The 22,032-nt window shown below is 42.2% G+C and overlaps 1 protein-coding gene across 1 annotated transcript in view; it reads right to left on the bottom strand.

The window, feature by feature from the left end:
- Positions 1 to 22,032, bottom strand: part of LOC107107107 (triadin-like) — a 181,568-nt gene that overhangs the window by 105,562 nt on the left and 53,974 nt on the right. The window contains exons 11-13 of the mRNA XM_015407344.1: positions 9,164 to 9,214; positions 4,754 to 4,792; positions 2,002 to 2,028 (exon numbers count right to left, since the gene is read on the bottom strand). Of these exons, the coding sequence (XP_015262830.1) occupies positions 2,002 to 2,028; positions 4,754 to 4,792; positions 9,164 to 9,214 (117 nt within the window). The remainder of the gene's footprint in view (positions 1 to 2,001; positions 2,029 to 4,753; positions 4,793 to 9,163; positions 9,215 to 22,032) is intronic.

Below are 22,032 nucleotides of genomic sequence, written 5' to 3'. Positions count from 1 at the left end.
AGGTGAACATGCATTGGCTCCTTGTTACAAACAGATGTACACATGTACAGGCAGAATGTGTGTGCATTTACTTGGAGACCCTAAAATTGGTAGTCCTGGGTGAGTTCAACATCCATGCCAAGACCAAGCTGTCAGGAATAGTTTAGGATTTCATGGCTTCTATGACAACCATGGGGTTATCTCAAGTAATTACTGGTCTTACACATTTAGCAGGGCACACACTGGATTTGATCTACTTTGCTGATAAAGAGGGTGAACTGGAGGTTAAACCTTAGTGCCTTGTCATGGAGAGATCATTAAGTCAACTACTGAAAGTTTTAGAAAATTTACCAAATAAGCTGTACAAATCTCTTAAGCTTAAATAAACTATTAAAACCTCCACTGTATGTAATCATTTATATTCAATTCTCATGTTCAACATTAAGATCCCTATTTAAAAATTAATTTGTACACAAAACAGTTGAATAATATACATGAGAATCTATAGTCTCAAGTAATAAAGACACCATGTGTCTTAAAAATAATACAAATAAATTCAGGGAAAATGCAAGTAAATAACAACTGAAGATCAGGAAGAACAAGAAGATATGGGCAGCCGGTTAACAATCCCATTTCAAAGAATATCTTCATCTGAAGGAAGTTAGTGGTTCAGAAACTTCCTTAAAGAAATAAGTTACACACTAGCGGAAAAGGTCAAGCCTACTGGAATGAATACATTAGAAGTCAAAATGCATCAGGTTATTTCATTAAAGTTGACAACAATTCATTGACAACTGTCTTGAAAATTGGACAGGCTTTTGCTGACTACTGAGTGATTAGCTACTACATGGGTTTATGATATTTTCAACTTTAATGAAGCAACCTGATTTATTTTGAGTTCTAATGTAATTCAGCCATGGTATCCTACTGGACTTCCTCTTATCGCTGGGACAAATGGGCACCATGTTACAGTTGTTCAATGCTATCTAGGAGACTGGCCTCAGAAGGTGGTGCTGGGGGATTTATTCTCTGCCCCATGGCCATTGCCTATGGGGTTCTGCAAGTTTGATCTTATTCCCCATGCTGTTTAATATCTAGGTGAAGCCAGTGGGAGAGACCATCAAGAGGTCTGAGTTGAAGGAGCAACAATATGCAGATGATATGCAGCTCTACCTTTCTTTTCCACCTAAGACCAAGGAAGCTGTTGATGCTCTAAACTGGTGCATTCAATTAGTTCTTCTGCCTACTGGTAGTTCTAAATTATTGATTTCAACTAGGGGTTTTAATGTATTTTATGTATTGTATTGCATTTACATTGTAAACTGCCTTGAGTTCCTATAAGGTAGAAAGGTGGCTAATGAATGCTTTAACCAAACAATAAGGGAACAGGGGTAGATTGTATGCAGAGGTCATTTCAGGGGGGAACGCGGGGGAATGCAGTTCCCCCGGGTGAGGTACGTGGGGGCGGGGCACATGATGAAGCCTCGCCCCCTGCTTCCGGCCGCCCTGCTTCCGGCCCTCATTCAGTCAGGAGGAGGCAGGAGAAGAGGGAGGGTAAGTTGCTTCCTCCCTGCCTCTTCCCACCCCTGCCTGCCTAGGGCCAGGGAGGGCCTTCGCGGGGCTTCCTTGCACTCCCACCAGCCTTGCAGGTCCACCGCCGGGCCCCTCATGGGGCTCGGCAGTGGAGCTGCAAGGCCGGTGGTGGCAGCCGGTACCGTTGGGGGCGGGGTGTGTGGCCTTATGACAGATTTCCAGTGATGTCAGGGGGTGTGGCCTTATGACACACTTCCGGTGATGTCAGGGGGTGTGGCATATGCTAATGAGTTATGCTAATGAGTTCCCCTAGCTCTTTTTCTACGAAATGACCCCTGATTGTATGTATGTTCACTGTATTGTGAACAGGGCTACTGTATAAAAGAGGGTATGGAGAGGATAAAAGGGCTAATAGAATGTGCCTTTTAAGACCTTTAAGAATAAACTCAGATTTCAATTATGACATAAAATATTAACATTTGGACCTACCTTTTTGTTTATGAGCTTCTATGGTTACTGCAAAACATAATAAAAATTGAAAATATGCTGTGATGTTCTATGACTAGTGCAAAGGTATAGCAAATAATAAACAGTCTGACATATTGTTCTTTAACTTATTTTATTTACTTTGTAGTCTAACTTTCTCACTGATCCTCAGTGAGGATTATAATATATAAAGCAGTGCAATCAAACAGCATAAGAAATACCAATGAACAATGCATTAGGACTAGGCTTACAAAATTAGAGAAAATGCAAAAAAAATAACACCACAAACCCTATCTAAGGCAAGGCAAGCAATACAGAATGGAGATTACTAAGTATATGACAATGCACTAAAAGCATGTAATACATTCAATAATCATTGCAGTGGACTACAATCCTAGTCAATTGTAACCTGCCTCCCTAGACGGTACTATTCTACTACAATTCTAATCTCTTTTTCAAAATTCCCTCCTGTGTAAAATATTTTACTCCTTGCTTGAAGTATATACAATTCACATATATTTTGCTGTGTTGATGTCTAGCATTACTTTAAAAAACACAGTTTTTTAGAATCTTTTTTTTCCAATTAGAAAAAATTATGATTCATTCCAATATATTACAAATGTTGCAGTTGAGAGTACTGTGCTGGAGTCAGCTTGATATTTTCTTTACAAGAGGAGGAATGCCCCAACTACAGACAATATGCAGTGTGGTTGTGGAGCATTTACACCACCAAGGAAGAGAACTGCAAAGTCTCTGCAAGGAGGGGGCTATGTGTCTGCAAACACACATGTTGAACCTTGGTCACTGGCCAAGATTCATTGATACAAACCCATAATCCTCTCCTTCAGTGCTTTGACCAGAAGGTTCACTAGTAAATCAATCATAGAATCATAGAGTTAGAAGAGGCTACAGACCATCTAGTCCAACCCCCTGCCCAGTGCAGGACCAGCCTAAAGCATCTCTGACAAATATTCATCCAGCCTCTTCTTGAAAGCTGTCAGTGAAGGGGAGCTAACCACCTCCCAAGGCAGCTGATTCCACCTTTGAACCACTCTGACCATGAAAACGTTTTTCCTAATATCCAGCCGATACCTTCCTGCATGTCATTTAAACCCGTTGCTTCGAGTCCTATCCTCTGCTGCCAACTGGAACAGCTCCTTGCCCTCCTCCAAATGACAGCCTTTCAAATATTTAGAGAGCAATCATGTCCCCCCTCAGCCTTCTCTTCTCCAAACTAAACATTCCCTTAGCCTTTCCTCGTAGGGCTCAGTCTCCAGACCCCTGATAACCTCGTTGCTCTCTTCTGCACCCTCTCAATTTTGTCCACATCCTTTTTGAAGTGAGGCCTCCAGAACTGCACACAGTACTCAAGGTGCGGCCTGACCAAGGCAGTATACAGAGGGGCTATGACCTCCTGCGATTTCGATGCTATGGCCCTTTTAATACAACCCAAGACTGAATTTGCCTTTTTTGCCACCACATCACACTGACTGCTCATATTTAGTTTACAGTCCACCCTTACCCCAATATCTCTTTTGCATACACTACTCCCCAGAAATGTATCCCCCATCCAGTATTTGTGCTTGACATTTTTGTGGCCCAGATGTAATACTGTGCATTTATCTTTGTTGAATTGCATCCTGTTTGCAACTGCCCACTTCTCCAGAGTATTCAGGTCTTGTTGAATTTTAATTCTATCTTCTTGGGTGTTTGCTACTACTCAGTTGCAAATAGCTTAATTTAAAGCAGGTGTTGTCAACTATGGAACACAAAGAGCCATACTGAAAACCATTCATTTGCATCTTTCCATGCTGCAGCTATATAATTATCTATTTATTTGTTAGAACTTTTATACACCACCTTTCTATTTAAAATAAGTATTCAAGGTTGCTTGCAATACTATAATGCAGACAAAACTGTTAAAATGGTTAATAACAACCAGTGAGAACTCACCCTGACAAGATGTAATTAAAATAGGTCTTCCAGAATAAAAAATAAAATTCAAGTAATGTTAGAAGACCTCCAGAGAAAGAACTGTCTGCAGTATAAGAAGGGAGGGTAGTGGGGCTGCTGATAAAGCCCTCACACAGGTTCCCAATGATTGGGTTTGTCAGACAGGGCATGCCAGCAATAAACCAATCAGCCAGTCTCAGAGCATCAGCCAATATATACAGGTAGAGGTACCTTGTCATCATGTAGCTTGGGTCTAAGCAATTTAGGCATGTACAGGTTAACATCACCACTATATAATTAATACTCCTTCAAAAATCTGCCCATATAGATGTTCTATGGCTGTGGATCCTATCTAACTTAACCTATCTAGCTTTGACCCAGTGGCCAAAGGATCTCAAAGTGGGGGGAAATAAGCTACCACCATCCTTAGCCATTTCCTACATTTTAATACATTTGTCTATCAGTAGTGTTGTGTACTCATTTCCATAGTACTGAGTTCATTTACATTAAAGCTAAATTAGGAAAGTTTATTTCTGTAATAAACTTTACACATGCTCTTACCAGCTTCTTTTACAGGTACTTCCTTCTTTGGTTGTTTCACTAAAAATATACACACAAGGAAACATAGCTAATGATTACACGTTTTGTACAGTACTATATCAGAAAGTTTAGCGGAAACAACAAGTAAAAGACATGAGCATAATAACTATTTCTGTACTCATTTCCATAGTACTGAGTTCATTTACATTAAAGCTAAATTAGGAAAGTTTATTTCTGTAATAAACTTTACACATGCTCTTACCAGCTTCTTTTACAGGTACTTCCTTCTTTGGTTGTTTCACTAAAAATATACACACAAGGAAACATAGCTGATCATTACATGTTTTGAACAGTACTATATCAGAAAGTTTAGAGGAAACAACAAGAAAAAGATATGACCATAATAACAATTTATATTGGTTCTTCTTGTGCAGTTCTATAAAGTAAAAGAGACTCAACCATGATACACCCCAACACCTGTATGGTCAGAAAGGTTGTTTTTTGAAACCAAGTCTCTTCTCAGACCAGTATGGGGCCATATTAAGGTCAAGGAATTCACATCATTCTAAGAAGCCTGGTTCTCATGGGAACCATGAATCAGCCTATTCAATGGATCCATCCTTTAACCTTTTGAGGTTCATCAGTTTTTGGCTATATGTAATTATCAGGGCTTGCAAGACAATAACATATCCTTTTGGACTATTCAGGAATCCCCCTTACATTGTAGGTCCCACTAGAAATCTATCCTAAAACTATTTCCTGGCTCAATGCTCACCTAGAAATTTACTCAAATTTCTTACTCCATTAGCACCTACCCAACACACAGAAGACCTAGTTACCTCACCTAGGTACGCATCAGCATCTCACACAAATAAAAGTTCAAATATTCCCATTACAGCTTGAATGCTAACATTTTCTCCAATGGGAAATCTGATTCTAATATTGCTTCAGTCACAGAGCAACTCTGAATTCTCCAGTGGCAACAAGGATCCTAAAATCTGGCCCAATAGAAAATAGGATCCAAAAGTACAGCCAATGAATTGTGGCCTCATTGGTACAGACCCAGGTAAAAACTGTATAGGAATAGCAACCCAGATACAGCAAAAGTAAATTCAACATAATCCCTAAAATTGCACCTTCATCACTGACTCTTAGGGTTACCAACTCAGGGCTCGGAAACTACTGGAGATTTTGGGGTGGAGGCTGGGAACAGTGGGGTTTGGGGAGGGACTTCAGGATGGGCATAATCGCAGAGAGTCCATCCTCCAAAGCAGCCATTTTCTTCAGGAGAACTGATCTCAAAGTCTGGAGATCAGTTGTAATTTTGGAAATCTCACACCCCCACCTGGAGGTTGGTAGCCCTACTGACACTCTACAACTGTAACAACTTAGAGGATAAGGTATAGTGGTTAAGAGTGTTGGACTAGTAACTGGAAGACCGAGGTTCAAATCCCCACTCATGCCATGGAAGCTTGCTGGGTGACTTTGGGTCAGTCACACTTTCTCAGCCTGACCTACCTCACAGAGTTTTTGTGAGGATAAAACAGAGGAGAGAATTATGTAAGCTGCTTTGGGTCCCCACTGGGGAGAAAGCCAGGGTATAAATAAATGAAATAAATACAAATAATTGGACTGAACTGAGGGAAGACACATCTAGTATAACAGGGTTGACTTCCAATAGGAAACATCTGAATTGTTTCTTATTGCTTATTCCCCACATGCTTTATGTCATCCCAGAAGGTAAGCATGGTCTGCCTTGGCTAGTATTTGGAAGGGCGACCTCCAAGGAATACCAGGGTCGTGACACAGAGGCAGGTAATGTCAAACCACCTCTGAAACATATCTTACCTTAAAAACAAGTGTAACTCACCACCTAGAGGTACATAACACTAAAGAGCTGTAACTTCTGGCTGCCAAACAATCTTAGGATCTCGTGGCTATTCTACACATAATGCCATACAAAAATAACAAAAAATTAAATATGTCATCCAGTTACTTGTAGCATAGTAATTCCTGAAATTTAGTAATCAAAAGTTTTCCAATCTGTCTACTTTTCTTCTCTATTGTCACCTGTATACAGATTAATATATGCATTTACATTTTGTTCTAGTTAGGATGAGGGACTGTTCTGATGCATTTAAGGTTTATAGACTTTTGAATGATTTCTCCTCTAATGTCACCGAGAAGGTGGCTAAATTTCTTTACTCTGCTATAAAGGTACGCCAAGGGATCTCACAGAAAAAATCTTATATTTACATTGATGTATATGTACGTTGCAGTTTTAACTTACCTTGTAAACTGTATAACTTGTATCAATTTTTTTCCATGCCAATAAAGGCTACTTAACTTAACTACTTTTCTTGCTCTTATTTGTCATTTTTAAATGTTCAATGAATAATGAAAACCTGCTATTGTCTCTGTCCCCCCCCCACTGTTGCCACCAATTTTATCTGACATACTGTGCTGAGTTTTCTGTTCATGTAAAACAAGACTCACAGATCTCTCACCTAGTGAATGGGGAGCATATGTCTGAAGGCCAAAGGCATGCAGGGCTCACTGCTGTCTAGGTAACAACAGATCTCAGTCTTTTTTCTTACTGTTCCTATTGATGGTAGTTTCTCAGTGCTCCTGCAGTTAACTGCAGTTCTCAGCTGACCATAGCTTCAAAGGACGCTTTTCTCATTAGTGCTATTCTTGTCACGTAAGTTTCAGTGGTGAATGACAGAAGAAGGGGATGATGCAGGCCCGTAGCCAGGATTTCTTAATTTGGGGGGCCTTTAAAAAAGTGAGGAGGTACTGAAATTCGCTTAGAGTACAGGTGTGTGTTAGCCCCCCCCCTGCTTCTCCCATTTAAAGATAGGGCAGCGAGTGCAAGAAATAAGTCGGCGGGGGGCTGGCCAGGCTGGTAAGTTGGGGGCCCCTGGTGGAAAGTCAGGGGGCTGGGCCCCGAAATGCCCCACTGTAGCTAAGGGCCTGGGATGATGTCATTGGAGGGGAGGGCTTGTGCAGGAACTGGAGCTAGGTTAATTATGAGCTGAGCCCAAACTTCAGAGTGACTTGGCTTAGCTCAAAATTAACTTCGAAATTTCAAACATAGAACATTTGCTCACCAAAGTCCTCGATTCCAAACATCAACTACATCACTAGAAATTACCAAAATAAATGGCACATTTAGTGGTCAATTTGATTCTTATTCAATACTTTACATATTATTTTCAGAATGCAATTTCATATAGATAAATCAGTTAAACCTGTTTTCCTAGTTAAATAAGATACTGAAATCAGCTAGTACTATTACTAATAATTTATGTAACATCTTCAAATGGAAGTTGCATCATATACAACAGCCTTGTAAGAGCAAAAAGAAACATCATCCCCATATTGCAATGGGATGCTTCTATACAGTTGTCTATCTGAAATTACTGCGTCAATTCATAGCAGAGGCAAGATTTCAGCCCAGGGCATGCTGATTCACAGCTCAGTATGCTACAACTGGCATTCAGCTAAGCATCCACATTGACATGTGGTTATGTGGGTGGCTTTGCTGCCAAGAGACAATATAAAAATTAAGTATTTTTCATAAGTACAAAGCCATTATTTTCCAACAATCTGGGAATGTGTCTGGTAAGAGGCACATTTTTACCCAGCTGATATTATCAAGGAAACATAAAGCAAATAAAATTACATTTTTAATAAAAATGTCAACACCATTTCTTTAGCTTTGATGAAAATTATTTCTCATGGCATGCACAGAACTGCTTCCAATTTCTTTCCATAGTTATCTTGCTCCCCCTACCTGATTCATACAGAAATGTTATTCAAGAATCATTTTTATTAACACAGTATTATTGTTGGGAACTATGAATCATGTCATTTTAGCAATCAATTATTATTACAGCAGCTCCTATAAACACCTGAAGCACATTTTCAAAAGGAAGTTCTTCAAAGCTATTTGAAATAATGATAGGTGCTCAACAGAAAGCATTTTGGGGAAACAGGCGTTCAGCTAAATAAACCAAGGCACAAATTCAGTCCAGTGAGGACTGAGTCAATTTCTGCAGTATCTAAATTCCCCTTGCATGCAGACACACACACACACACACACACACACACACACACACACACACACACCACCTTTTTCCATGCTTGCTTGTAAACATTTGGGAAGGCCCAAAGTAGGCACAACATTAAGCAATCTGTTACGCCCTAGAAATTGCTGCAAGCATCTACAGCAATTTCCTGGGTTTACAGGAACATGGGAAATGTAGTTCCCATGGTAACCATCTCTCTGGATGTTTCCAAATTGGCTGCTTGATGTAAATTCCAAGTGGTGAATCCTTATTTAGATATCTATGTATCTCCAAGTTAAGTTTTCATTTTAATTTCTTAATTCACTTTAAACCATTAAGACATATTTTAAATGAATAAGGCCAGATCTTTCTGTTCCATCTGAACATATTCAGTATTCTTTTTGAAGTACAGTCATACAGACATTGTACTTCAAAGTGTCTATATTAACTGAGGACCAGAGCACAAGTTTCTGATCTATTTATTGTAGCAAGTTCTGTGTCCAAACGCAGAATACTTTGTCCCAATGTTTATATTAATTCTTACTTATTATTGATAATTCCGGATACTGACTCTATAGGCAAATATTACAGTATTCCTGTACCTGCTGCAGGCTTAGCTTCTGCTGGCTTCGCTGGCACTGGTGTCTTGGAAACTAAACAACAATCAGGGAAAAAAGATAAAATCATTTATTAACAATGAATCTATTGTAGTGGAGTTTTACAGTGTAAATAGTAATTGCTTTATAGTGCAGATACAATTCTACTGAAGCATGTCTTCACTCATCTGAGAAAAGCCAGGGGGGAAAAAATCCTTTGAACACATTTGAATCATTGAGGGAAAACATAGTTTAAAATGAAAGGGCTTCATTTTGTAAATCAAGGGTTTATAGGCCATGAATGAAGAAATGTGTGCATCTGCAGCCCTGCAGAGATTGTTTGCTGTGCTATCAATGGAATAAAATGATTACATTTGACATAATAGTTTACTTGAGTGCAGGTAAGCACATGAACTGGAAGGATATCAGAATAATTTTATTTTCCTGAGCACAGACAAACAGTTTACAAACACAAAAAAGCTGATAAACAAAATATTGGTAAGCATTTATAGAAAAAATGGCAGATATAGATTGTTTTCTATCTACTACAGGCCAGGCTGCTACAGATGTCTTGGTAACCAAAAAAATAAAATAAAAAATTATCATGACTATATCACAGTATAGTTTCAAAGTGTAAACAGTAAGTAGCCATGTTTTCATTAATCTGAACTAGAACCCCTGAACATGTTTTAAGTATTGGTTTTGTATTACCAGAAAGAAAATACAATTCAAAATAGAAGAACTTGTTTTTGTAAAGCAAATAAGAAATAAGAAACATGCCTGCAGTGATTTTCTGCTGTGCTACCAAGGCAAGGGGCAGTATTAGACAAGGGGCTGCTGACCTGGGCCACATGCTGGAAGGGGGGGGACTACGCTGGAGAACACCCTGACCACTCAGCAGCCATGGTGCTAACATGGCCCACGTCTCGTCTCCTTCCTCTGGAGCGGCAACAGATGGTGGGATCATTAGGGCAGCAGCCGGGGCAATCAGCTGTAGAGTGGTGGGGGCCCTTTGCTGACAGCCTTGCTGCTCACCGTTGCCCTGATGCCACCCTGCGGCACATAGAGATCAGGAGCAGTCTGAGCAACAAAACTGGACCTGGAAAGAGCACCACCACTGACCTTCCTAACCCCCCCTCCAACAGAAGGGAGAAAGAAACAACAGGCTTCTGTGGGTCTGGAGCCTCAGGGCCTGCTCCTGCCTGCCTGCCTGTCTGCCCACTCAGTCAGTCTCAGCAGTGGGAGCTAGGGCAGCTGCCTATGCCTACCCACTATCACTGCCACCATGAGTGCTCACATCTGTCTGTGTGGTTGTCACACTTGGGCTGCTCCCAACAGCTGCTTGCACTTGCTGCTTGTGATCTGGTGCTCAGGTGGATGCTAGCTTGCCGCGGGCACTCCCACCTGCCTTGCACTGGTCAAAGGCTCTACCCCACTTGGGGCCAGGTGCTTCTGGGGGTCTTGGGGGACAGTGATTCTGGGACCTCATCCTGGAGCTTTGCTCAAGGCCCCAGAATCAATACGACAGCTCCTGACCAAGGTGTCTTATGTTTGGAGGGATATCCCCAGTGTTCCCTCTAAACTGAGTTAGTGTGAGCTAGCTCACAGTTTTTTAGCCTCTGGCTCACACATTTTTGTCTCCGCTCAGGAAGGATGGCTCCAGAGTAAACTAATTTATCCAGTAGCCAAATAGCTCGCTCACAACTTTAATGCCAGTAGCTCACAAGGTAGAATTTTTGCTCACAAGGCTCCACAGGTTAGAGGGAACATTGGATATTCCTACCCCCAGTTTTCATCTTCTGATTTCTGAAAATGGTTTGTTCTGACCTCAGATGCTTAAGATTCTCATAATGTATACTTGTTTTAAAGTGACCATGTGCAATCATCTGTCCCAGCTCCACAAGTTGCTGATGGTGGAGGCCTCATCACAATGACAGAAGGCCATGAGGTTAATATTTTTACACTTGACGTGGAGAGAACGTGACACGAGAATAAACTTGACATAAGAATAAGATGTAGTTATACTCTGATATGCCTATTCTGGGAAATGAGAAAAAGCATATAACTACAAGAGTCACTGGGTGCGGTCAGACGGCGTGCTGGGAGCGGTTTAAATTGCTCCGGCCCTGATGCGGTCTTTTTTAACCTGGAGAATCGCGATCACACTCACCTCCTTGCTCCGGATCGCTGCGCTGTTGTTTTTTTCTCTCTCTCATTTTGGGCATGCGCACAGGCAGCCATCTGTGGAACTAAAAGTTTTGCGCCTGCGCAGAACAGCGATTTCCATTTTAACCCGACTACTGTAGCACTTTTTAAAAATGGCGGGCGAAAAGCGGAAGCCTCGGGCAGCTTTAAAGCAGTTTAAAAAGGAAGTGGCTCGACACCGGAGGCGCGATCACACAGGTAAAAAATGCGGCTGGAGCCGGAGAATCAGGAAAACACCACTTGAGGACCTGGTATCAAAATACTCCGGGTTAAAGCTGTTTTGAGCCAGAAACGGACGGCTGGGGACGGGAGGCAGATGTTGACCGTGTGATTGCGCAGACAAAATGTGTTTCTGAGGTGGGCTGAAAGCGGACTAAACTGCCCGTCTGAACGCACCCATAGATAAACATGGAAAACACCACTTGGGGACCTGGTATCAAAATACTCTGGGTTAAAGCTGTTTTGAGCCAGAAAGTGACAGCTGGGGATGGGAGGCAGATGTTGACCGTGTGATCGCACAGATAAAATCTGTTTCTGAGGAGGGCCGAAAGCGGACTAAACAGCCCATCTGAACGCACCCACTGAGTATTTTTCCTGCCATAGACAGTTATCCTCCAACAGCTATGAATGCATTTTAAGCATTTATTTACTCCACCACCACAAGCTAAATCTCAAAAATACTCTTTGAATAAATTTTAAAGCACTTTTTTTTCCATTGTAGGATACTAGTGAATAAAAAATGACTGTACTTCAGCTGCTTTACCAAGTGACTGCGACTCTTATGACTGCAGCTTTGAGGGACGGGCAGTGGTGAGGCCCCTTGTTTTCTGTGGTCAGTGTCTCTGTGTGCTCTTGAAAGCTTATGCTGGCCAGTACAAATGTCAGAAGGAACAAACACTTATCAGTTGATTATGAAATTATGACACGGGACAGTGCAGAGGTCCCTTCCTCCTGCACTTTTCAGACATTCGCTATTGAAAGTAGGATGTGGGTCCCACTACACTGCAGGTAGCAGAGGATGACAGAAGAACAGACATCCCTGTGACATGTGTCCCCTTTCCCATATAGTCTTGCTACCCTTAGGCTTGCCAGGTCTGCTTTGGAAAATATCTGGGGACTTTGGGGGTGGATCAAGGAGAGGGTGGGGTTTGGGGAGGGGCCTCAGCATGGTACAATTGCTACAGAATCAACCCTTCAGAGCAAACATTTTCTCCAGAGGAGCTGATCTCTGATCAGTTGCAAAAGTGGGAGATCTCCAGGCCCCACCTGGAGGCTGGCAACCCTAGCGGCTCTAGAGTTGCCAGAGAAACTGGAATTCTAACTATGTTCCTTCTAGCTAAATTGCCTTTCCTTGCCTCAATTCCATTAGGAAACACATTAGTTTCTTGAGCCAAGGAGCCTTACGATTGTGGTTTGGTGGTGGCCCTCATACACTGCACACAGAACATCCTATACGCAAGCCCTGGTATCGCACTGGGAAAGGCACCTCTGCCCGAGACCCTGAGTTACAGCTGCAAGTGACAGTAAATAATTCTCAGCAAGATGGGGCCAAATGGCCTGACACTCAGTACAAAGTACCTACATGTGAGTTTTACTTGACGGAGAGCTAAAGTGCATATACTCCTGCATAATCCAGTAGATGGTGCCATGATGCAATGAAAGGCATTTCACCAAAAACTTGGATAAAACAGACTGACATAAAGGAAGATGAAAGAATTTAATTGTTTGCCTTGTGCTTCTGCTTTTACACAAGCTGCAGGAGCTTTTGCTGCCTCTTAAAATGAGAACAAATTAAAGCAATTACTATAAAGAATTCTACAATGAAAACAGAAAGATCTGGGGAAACTGCAGATGAAAAAAAATATTGCCCTGAGCATCTTTGTTATGAAAGAAGAAAGAAGGGAGGTTATAAAAAAAAAAAGTGCCCATTGGTATTCCACTAAATCATAGCAGCAGAAAAAGTGATGAGAATTTGGGAGGGATCACGATAATTGGCAATATTCAGTAATGTGGGTTTCTTTTTCAGGATCACATCTTACTAGTTTGTTTGTTTGTTGCTTCATGGATAATTGCATACATAGGTATGGCAGAAGCAGTCTAGGGCAGTTGTCCCCTCCCCCTTCACAGAAGGAACACTCGGTTTCTGTCTTTCAGTTCAAAGAATCAACTTTACAGGATTTTCAGCAAGAACTACCACTCCAGACTATTTTCCAGTCCTGTAGTGTGGGTTAGAATGACACTCCTAAAATGTGTTGTTCACAAGATCACTAAATACAAGTTGCTTAACTCTTTACAAGGGCTGTAGCCTCTTCCCAGATTTTGAAATATGAAATTATGGGATAACTTATCACAGGGATATAGACTGGAGGCTCCATGGCTGTCCTCAGTTCCAATATTAGACCAGTTTAGTTGACTCTCGCAGGACAAGGTTGACAGGTTCCTGGCTGCTGTGAAGCCTGCCACTTGCCTCCTAGACCCATATCCCTCATCGCTGGTTAAGGCCGGCAGTGATGGCATACGGGTCCCCTTGGGAAATATTATCAATATATCCCTTTCAGGGACTTTCCCAGGGTCTTTAAAGGAGACAGTGGTGAGACCACTCTTGAAGAAACCACCCCAGTCAACTACTTCCCAGTGTGGAACCTCCTGTTTCTGGGTAAGGTAGTTGACAGAGCAGTAGTGGAACAGCTTCAGGCCTTCCTGGATGACACCTCTACCCTGGATCCATTTCAGTCCGGCTTCTACCCTGGCTATGGGATGGAGACTGCACTGGCTGCCTTCATGGATGACCTCTGGAGACACTTGGACTGAGGAAGGTTAGCACTGCTGTTGTTACTTGATCTGGCAGTAGTGTTTGACATGGCTGATTATGATCTTATGACCCACCACTTCGCCGGGAGGGGGATATGAGGGATTTCCTTGCAATGGTTTATCTCTTTTTTCCAAGGTCGGGGACAGAGAGTGGCACTTGGGGAGAAGGTTTCACGACATTACCCATTGATATGCGGCGTCCCTCAGGGGGTGATCCTCTTCCCTATGTTACATCTACATGCACCCACTAGCCCAGCCGGTCTGGAGGTTTGGGCTGCATTGTCATCACCACTATGCTGATGACACGCAGCTATATCTGCTGATGGACTGCCACCCAGATATTGCCTCAGAGGTTCTGGCCAGGGCATTGGAGGCCATGACTAATTGGCTGAAACAGAGTCAACTGAAATTACATTAATCAAAGATAGTGCTGCCAGGTCCCCCGGGAGGGCAGATGTTCCCCTGCTCAAAGGGTCCCCAATCCGCCAGTCCGGAAAAGGCCAGCGGGGGGAACCCTGCCCCCAACATGCCTGGTTCGGGCCGATGTGCCCGGCACAATGATGTCACCTGGAGGTGAAGTCATCACATTGTGCACATTGTCGGCTGACGCTCTAGCAATCAGCCTGAAAACTCTATGGTACTCTAATTGCCTTTCCTTGAATTCCTAGAAAACTCTAACGTCCCGGCCGGGGACCAACTCTCCCCCGCTTTTAACTGTAAGTCACTTGGCAACCCTAATCAAAGATGGAGGTCCTCTGCCTCAGCCGCAGGGGGATGGAATTGGGAATCTGGCTCACCACCCTCAATGGGATGCTGCTAATGCCAACACCGATGGTGAGGAGCCTGGACAGTATCTTGGGCACCTCACTTTCAATGGAGGCCCAGGTCATGAATGTTGCCAAATCTGCCTTTTACCATATTCGGCAGGTCAGGCAACTGGCTCCATACCCCACCCTCCGTGACTTAGCCACAGTGATCCATGCATTGGTCACCTCCAGGTTGGACTACTGTAACTTACTCAATGCAGGGCTACCTTGACACTGATTTGTAAACTCCAGCTGGTGCAAAATGCAGCTGTGCATGTCCTTACAGTGACTTCAGTACAAGCACATATACAGCCTCGATTCCACCAGCTGCACTGGCTTCCAGTTGAATACCGGATCAAGTTCAAGGTTTTGGTATTAACCTTTAAAGCCCTGTGCAGCCTGGGACCATCATATCTACAGGACCATCTGTCCTTCTATGTCCCCCGAAGAACTATGCATTCTTTAGACCAACGCCTACTGGTGGTCCCCGGCCTGAGGGATGTCTGCTTAGCTCAAAACAGAGCCAGGGCCTTTTCGGCTCTGGTTCTGGCCTGGTGGAACAGCCTTCCAATTGAGATCAGGGCCCTGCAGGATTTGCTATAATTCTTCAGGGCCTGTAAAACAGATCTGTTCCACCAGGCCTTTGGTTGAGGCGGCGGACACCACATTAGATTCCCCCCCCCCCCGCTCCAACTCCTGTGTTATCTACAGGTATAAACATAGTTGCTGACTGTGGGAACTTCACTACTTTTGGGGGGAAATAGTAAAACTGAGCACATGTACATGGACCAAACTTTGCTGAGAGGACTAATTGGGTTACAGCAATCTTGTAATTCATTTACGAAACTGAATTTTAAAATTTTACTGTATTATGCTTAAATCTTTTAAATTGTTGTACTGGTATTTTGTAAGCCGTCCAGAGCCTGCTTGTGGTTTGGGGCGGTTTAAAGACCGAATAAAAGAAATAAAATATATTTTGACTTATTATTCCTTTATGCATGTACCACAGTCCTGATATAACTACATCAGGATGAGAATGAAACCATTATCCAGGGAAAGAATGAAGAATCAGCAGTTGTAGAAAGCAACAGTTAATACAGTAGTTATGACACCAGCAAGTGTGTATTAATTTTTTGAGCTAAAAGTAGCAATTCTGTATATTGCTATTAAGGAATGACAAACTATGTAATTTAAAATGGGGTTTATTTTAGCAGCAGTGCTATGTGGAATATATTACATAGCCCACATTTTAAATGATATATTTCTTTTTCTTTCTTTTGCAGCATTGGGTTGGTTCCAGCAGAAGATTTTCACATGCTTCAGAGCCCTTGCAGAAGCAGACACTTACCAAAAAGACTGCGCTGGCAGCTTGTGCTACATTAACCTTATTGTATCTCAATTTGCATTTCTGCTGGTGAAAGACATTGTGCAAGTACTAACTATGGTATATCTGGTGCCACTGCTTGTCCAATCAGAACTAAGCTATGTTTACATTTCTGTCCATGCATCACTGGATCACTGGAGCTGCAGTCGCTCAAGTGGTTAAGACGCTGAACTGCAGGCTGTGGAAGGTCGGTAGTTCAGTGTTCAAGACCAAAGTGTGCCGCATGACGGAGTGAGCTCCCGTCTCTAGTTCCAGCTCCTGCCAACCTAGCAGTTCGAAAGCAAGAAATTGCAAGTAGATAAATAGGTACCACTTCAGTGGGAAGGTAACAGCTTTCCGTGCGCCTTGGTGTTTAGTCATGCCGACCACATGACCACGGAAATGTCTTTGGACAGCTCTGGCTCTTCGGCTTTGAAACGGAGATGAGCACCGCAACCCTAGAGTCGGATTCGACTGGCTTTCAAACAAGGGAACCTTTACCTTTACCTTTTATCACTGGATCCAACCCACTGTGAGTCAATTGATATGAGAAACAGAAAGACCCTTGAATGAAACACCAATGAAGTTTTCATTCCTGCCTCTAATGAGGCTGTGGGATCTGTAGAGGGAAGTTTCACTCCCCACCCCATCCCCCATACAGAGCTAGAGAGAGGGAAGTTTAGTTTTTTATCCCGAAGCGAAAAAAATTCTCTGGAATTGCTGTATTTGCTCACTGAGTAAATCCACAGGTTCCCCCAACAGGATAAAGAGCAGAGAGGTGGCGGTGGCAGCAGTGAGAGGGTAATCTGTGAATAGGAATGCTTTGCAGAAGGCAGTATTGACACTACAACTCAAATCCAACTGTCAGCCCCAGGTGCTAATATTTAACAATAGCAAGATACTGAAGACTTACGTAAAGATCTGGGCTGCAGTGTCACCAATATGCAGATGCTATCCAGCTCTACCTTTCTTTCCCACTTGATTTTGAGGATGCTGTTGATGTTCTGAGTCAGTGCTTAAATGGATGGATGAGAGTGAACAAGCTGTACAAGGCTGAGGTTGTCTAGGTTTAGTAGAAAGGCAGACCTGGGACTTCAGATCTCTCATATCTAGGATGTAATTATACTGCCCTTGAAAAAGTCAAGCTCACAGCTTGGGAGTGCTGCTCAACACAACTCAGCAATCATTAGACAACCTGCTGGCTGCAGTGGTCCAGAATGTTTATGCCTAGCTTTTGCTGGTGTGTCAGCTGTGTCCGCTCATGGGTCAGTCAGATCTAGCCACAGTAATCCATGCCTTAGTTACATCTAGACTGGATTATTACAATGCACTCTGCTTGGGTCCACCCTTGAAGAGTGGTTGGAGGCTGCAGCTAGTGCAGAATACTGTGACTAGACTGTTGGTGGGGGTCAGTTACCAGGATCATATGACCCCCCCCAGCCTACAGCAATTATGCTGGCTTCCAACCCACTCTCGACCCCAATTTAAGGTGTTGTTTTTCACCTTTAAAGCCCTACATGGCTTGGGACTGAGGTATCTGAAGGACCATTTAAACCATGCTGTCTTTCCAAGGGAAAAATTATCAAGATGCATTTCAAGTTTGTGAGGATAAAGACATATCACTTCTGGCACTAGCTGGGGTGAGTGCTAAGAGCCTTAAGTATTACCCTTAAACAAATAATTCTAAAAAACCCTGTGGAATGGCTGCTTGTGAAGCATCTAACATAAATTTTGCAGCATTATAAGGCCATTAAGAAAATGCATTGCTTTTGCAAATAGGAAGACAAGATAAAGAAATAGATGCTTGCAAACAAGGCATGACCATATTAGGCGTTGCTACGGCCCGTTACTAAGGAACTGCTAACCTTGCTTTATTTCTGTAATCAAGAAATTTAGCACCTGGTGATAACAGGAAACTTTCGGCCTTCCCACAAGATAGATGTGTGATCAGCCAAGAATGGTGTGGTTTTGAAAAGAACAGGATGCTCAAGCACACGGCCAATGTTTTCTGATCATCTCTTCTGCTAAGAAATGACCAGGAAAAATAATTTTTTCTCTGCAAACTATATAAGCTTAAGTCCCACCTTCATTCGGGGTACAGCTCTGTTTGAAGGTGCCTCTTGGTGCTTTGGGCTGTACCTGCGCATAATAAACAGCTGTTGACTCTCCTTCCTGATTCTCTGGTGGTCTGTCTCTCAGAATTCCCACTACACTTGTTTCCTCTGAAAGCCCAACTGATATATGGAGGCTTCTGGACAGCAAAGCTGGGTGGCTTGTGTCCTATGTATTTGAGAGTAGCTTTTATTTATTCAGGGGTTGACAGCTTTGAGCCTGTTATATAGGAATCTGACATACAAACTTTTTCAGCTCTTCTACCAAGCTCATGGCCACCAAGAATACATTGAGCTAAGATCACAGCTGACATTTTATTCCCTGTGAAATCTCTGCTTTTTCAAGACATGTGATTAAAAAAAATTGAGAAAAGCAGGAAATAACTGTCAATCACAAAGAGGAATGTGGAATTGGGGAAAAAAAGTGTGAATTGATTTAGAAGAGAAGAGGCAGCTAAAGTCTAAACATGTCATTTTAGAATTATAAATAGTGACACCTCTTTCTTATTTGCATCTTCTGCAGTTTTAATAACCATAATTTAGGTGATCAGAACAAGCTGTTGTAAAATTGGGCTAAAGTGTAAAAGGATAATGAAGAAATTATTTTTACTTTTCAGATCTTTAATCAAAATTACTTCTTTCTTATCTGTAATATATTTTTAAAAGGAATTATGCCATAACAAATGTTACCATATACATTTATAAACTATTCAATCACTTATAAATAATTTTGACTCTTCATTCGGCAACCCAACATGATCCCTAGCAGAGATACAACCAACTCTATTTATCTAATTGTCATGGAAGATAAAAATATTTGTTCTCTCAGGCAGCTAGTAATAATATTCTTACAGTCCCAAAGGTTTCATGTGAAGCACATGTCTACCTGCAATCTATTGTCAGTGTGAGAGTGTAACACTTGGACATTTTTTCACTCTTCTGGTCCCTCATTCCTTTTTGAAATATTCTTATTAAATGCCTTTTTGTTGATTAAAAGCAATAAAAAAATGAGGAAAAATTCAAGGGGAAGCACATTTGTACTTGGTTATGCGTACTTTGCTCTCTGGGCTAAAAATAATTCTGGGTTAATCTTCTGCCTCTATTAGCATGTTTTCCAGGAATCACTTCAAAGCACGCTAATTACTACATTGAGATGAAATTAATCATAAAGCAGCTTTTGGCTATGGGGGTCTGCTGGAGCATTCAAGGAACACTTTATAGTTGCCAGATACAGAAATTTTAAAAGGTGTCACTTGCAGTTGATATGAATCATTTATCACAATAATCTGCTATTACCAGAAGCAATAAAACCTGAATGCACCAGCAACATTATATACAATAGCATCTGTGATTTACAATTAAATACTCCAAGTGTGTGTGTTCTGATATAATGTAATATTATATTACAGGGTCTTTTGACAAATAACTAAATATTCTTAACTGTAGTAGTAGCTCAGACAGTTATATTATTCAGACTTGATCCTGCTGGTGAGGCCCTTCCTAGGAAGCGGGCAGAGACCTTGCCACTGTGGTGTATATCTTGTTACCACCTTGATTAGATTACTGCAATATGCTCTGTGTTGGGCTGCCCTTGAAGACTATCCAGATGCTGCAGTTGGTATAGAATGCTGTGGCCAGAGTGTTGACTGGAGTAGGTTGTAGGGACCATATCACTCCAGTCTTATTTTGTCTGCATTGGTTCTCAATTTGTTTCTGGGCCCAATTCAAGGAGCTGGTATTGATCATTAAACCTCTATATGGTTTGGGACCAGCATACCTTAAGGCCCACTTTCTCATGTATGAACCTACCTATCCACCCAGGTCATCTTTGGAGGCCCTGTTTTGGGTGCCCCTGCCATCTGAGGCTAGATGGGTGGCAAATTCTTGGTCATAGTGCCAAAACTTGGGAACTCTCTCCCCAAGGAGATTCGTTTGTCTTCTTCTATTGTTGTCTTCCACTTTTCTTATTCTGGTTGGCATACCCCAATACCTGCTAGTGGCCTTAATGCTGGCTTTTGGTGTTATGCCTGCTTATATGTTTTTATTGAATTATTGTATTTTTAATTTAATTTAAGTGTTTTTAAAGTTGAAATGTTTTAATGTTTGATGTTCACCATTTTGGTGAGTCTATTTGGGTGGAAAGGGAGTATAGAAATGCTTTAAATCAATATATAAATAATAAAAAAATATGGTTGCCACATGGTGGTGGGAGGTCTCTTGTCCCCAAACACCACTGCCCACCACCATTCATCTGAGTGGTGGGAGGAAAATGGTGGGCAAAATGGGTGGCACGTTTGGCATCCTCACCATGATAGCACAACTTTCAGCATGACCCAGAAGTGACATACTCATGTAGGGTGACACTCTAGCATTCACCCCAAACTGTATGATTAAGCCATGAGTTCTAGGTGAATGAACATAAGAACATAAGAGAACATAAGAACATAAGAGAATGTTGGATCAGGCCAATGACCCATCTAGTCCAACACTCTGTCACACAGTGGCCAAAAATACCAGGTGCCATCAGGAGGTCCATCAGTGAGGCCAGGACACTAGAAGCCCTCCCACTGTTGCTCCCTCCCAAGCCTGTGAGTTCCTATCTATACCTTGTGGCTAATACCCACTGATGGACCTCTGCTCTATATGTTTATCCAGTTCCCTCTTGAAGCTGTCCATGCTTGTAGCTGCTACCACCTCCTGTGACAGTGAATTCCATGTGTTAATCACTCTTTGGGTGAAGAAGTACTTCCTTTTATCTGTTCTAACCAGACTGATCAGCAATTTCATGGAGTGCCCATGAGTTCTTGTATTGTGAGAAAGGGAGAAAAGTACCTATTTCTCCACCTGCTTTATCCCATGCATAATCTTATAAACCTCGATCATGTCACCCCTCAGCCGTCGTTTCTCCAAGCTAAAGAGCCCTAAGCGCTTTTACCTTTTTTCATAGGGAAAGTGTTCCAACCGTTTTATCATTCTAGTTGCCCTTTTCTGCACTTTTTCCAATGCTATAATATCCTTTTTGAGGTGTGGTGACCAGAACTGTACACAGTACTCCAAATGAGGATGTACCATTGATTTATACAGGGGCATTATGATACTGGCTGATTTGTTTTCAGTTCCCTTTCTAATAATCCCCAGCATAGCATTGGCCTTTTTTATTGCAGTCACACACTGTCTTGACATTTTCATTGAGCTATCTACTACGACTCCAAGATCTCTCTCTTGATCAGTCTCTGCCAGTTCAGACCCCATCAACGTGTATTTATAGTTAGGATTTTTTGCTCCAATGTGCATCACTTTGCACTTGGCCACAATGAACCCCATTTGCCATGTTGATGCCCACTCGCCCATCCTCGACAGATCCCTTTGGAGCGCCTCACAATCCTCCCTGGTTGTCACCAACCTGAACAACTTTGTGTCATCTGCAAATTTAGCCACTTAACTGTTTACTCCCAACTCCAAATCATTAATAAACAAGTTAAAAAGCATCGGACCGAGTAATGATCCCTGCGGTACCCCACTGCTTACCACCATCCACTGAGAAAATTGCCCATTTATACTCACTCTCTGTTTCCTATT

Source organism: Gekko japonicus, unplaced genomic scaffold (assembly GCF_001447785.1).
Source record: "Gekko japonicus isolate JY-2015 unplaced genomic scaffold, Gekko_japonicus_V1.1 scaffold252, whole genome shotgun sequence".
In the NCBI taxonomy this organism is placed as follows: Eukaryota; Metazoa; Chordata; class Lepidosauria; order Squamata; family Gekkonidae; genus Gekko; species Gekko japonicus.
This window is presented reverse-complemented; position numbering and strand designations above follow the sequence as displayed.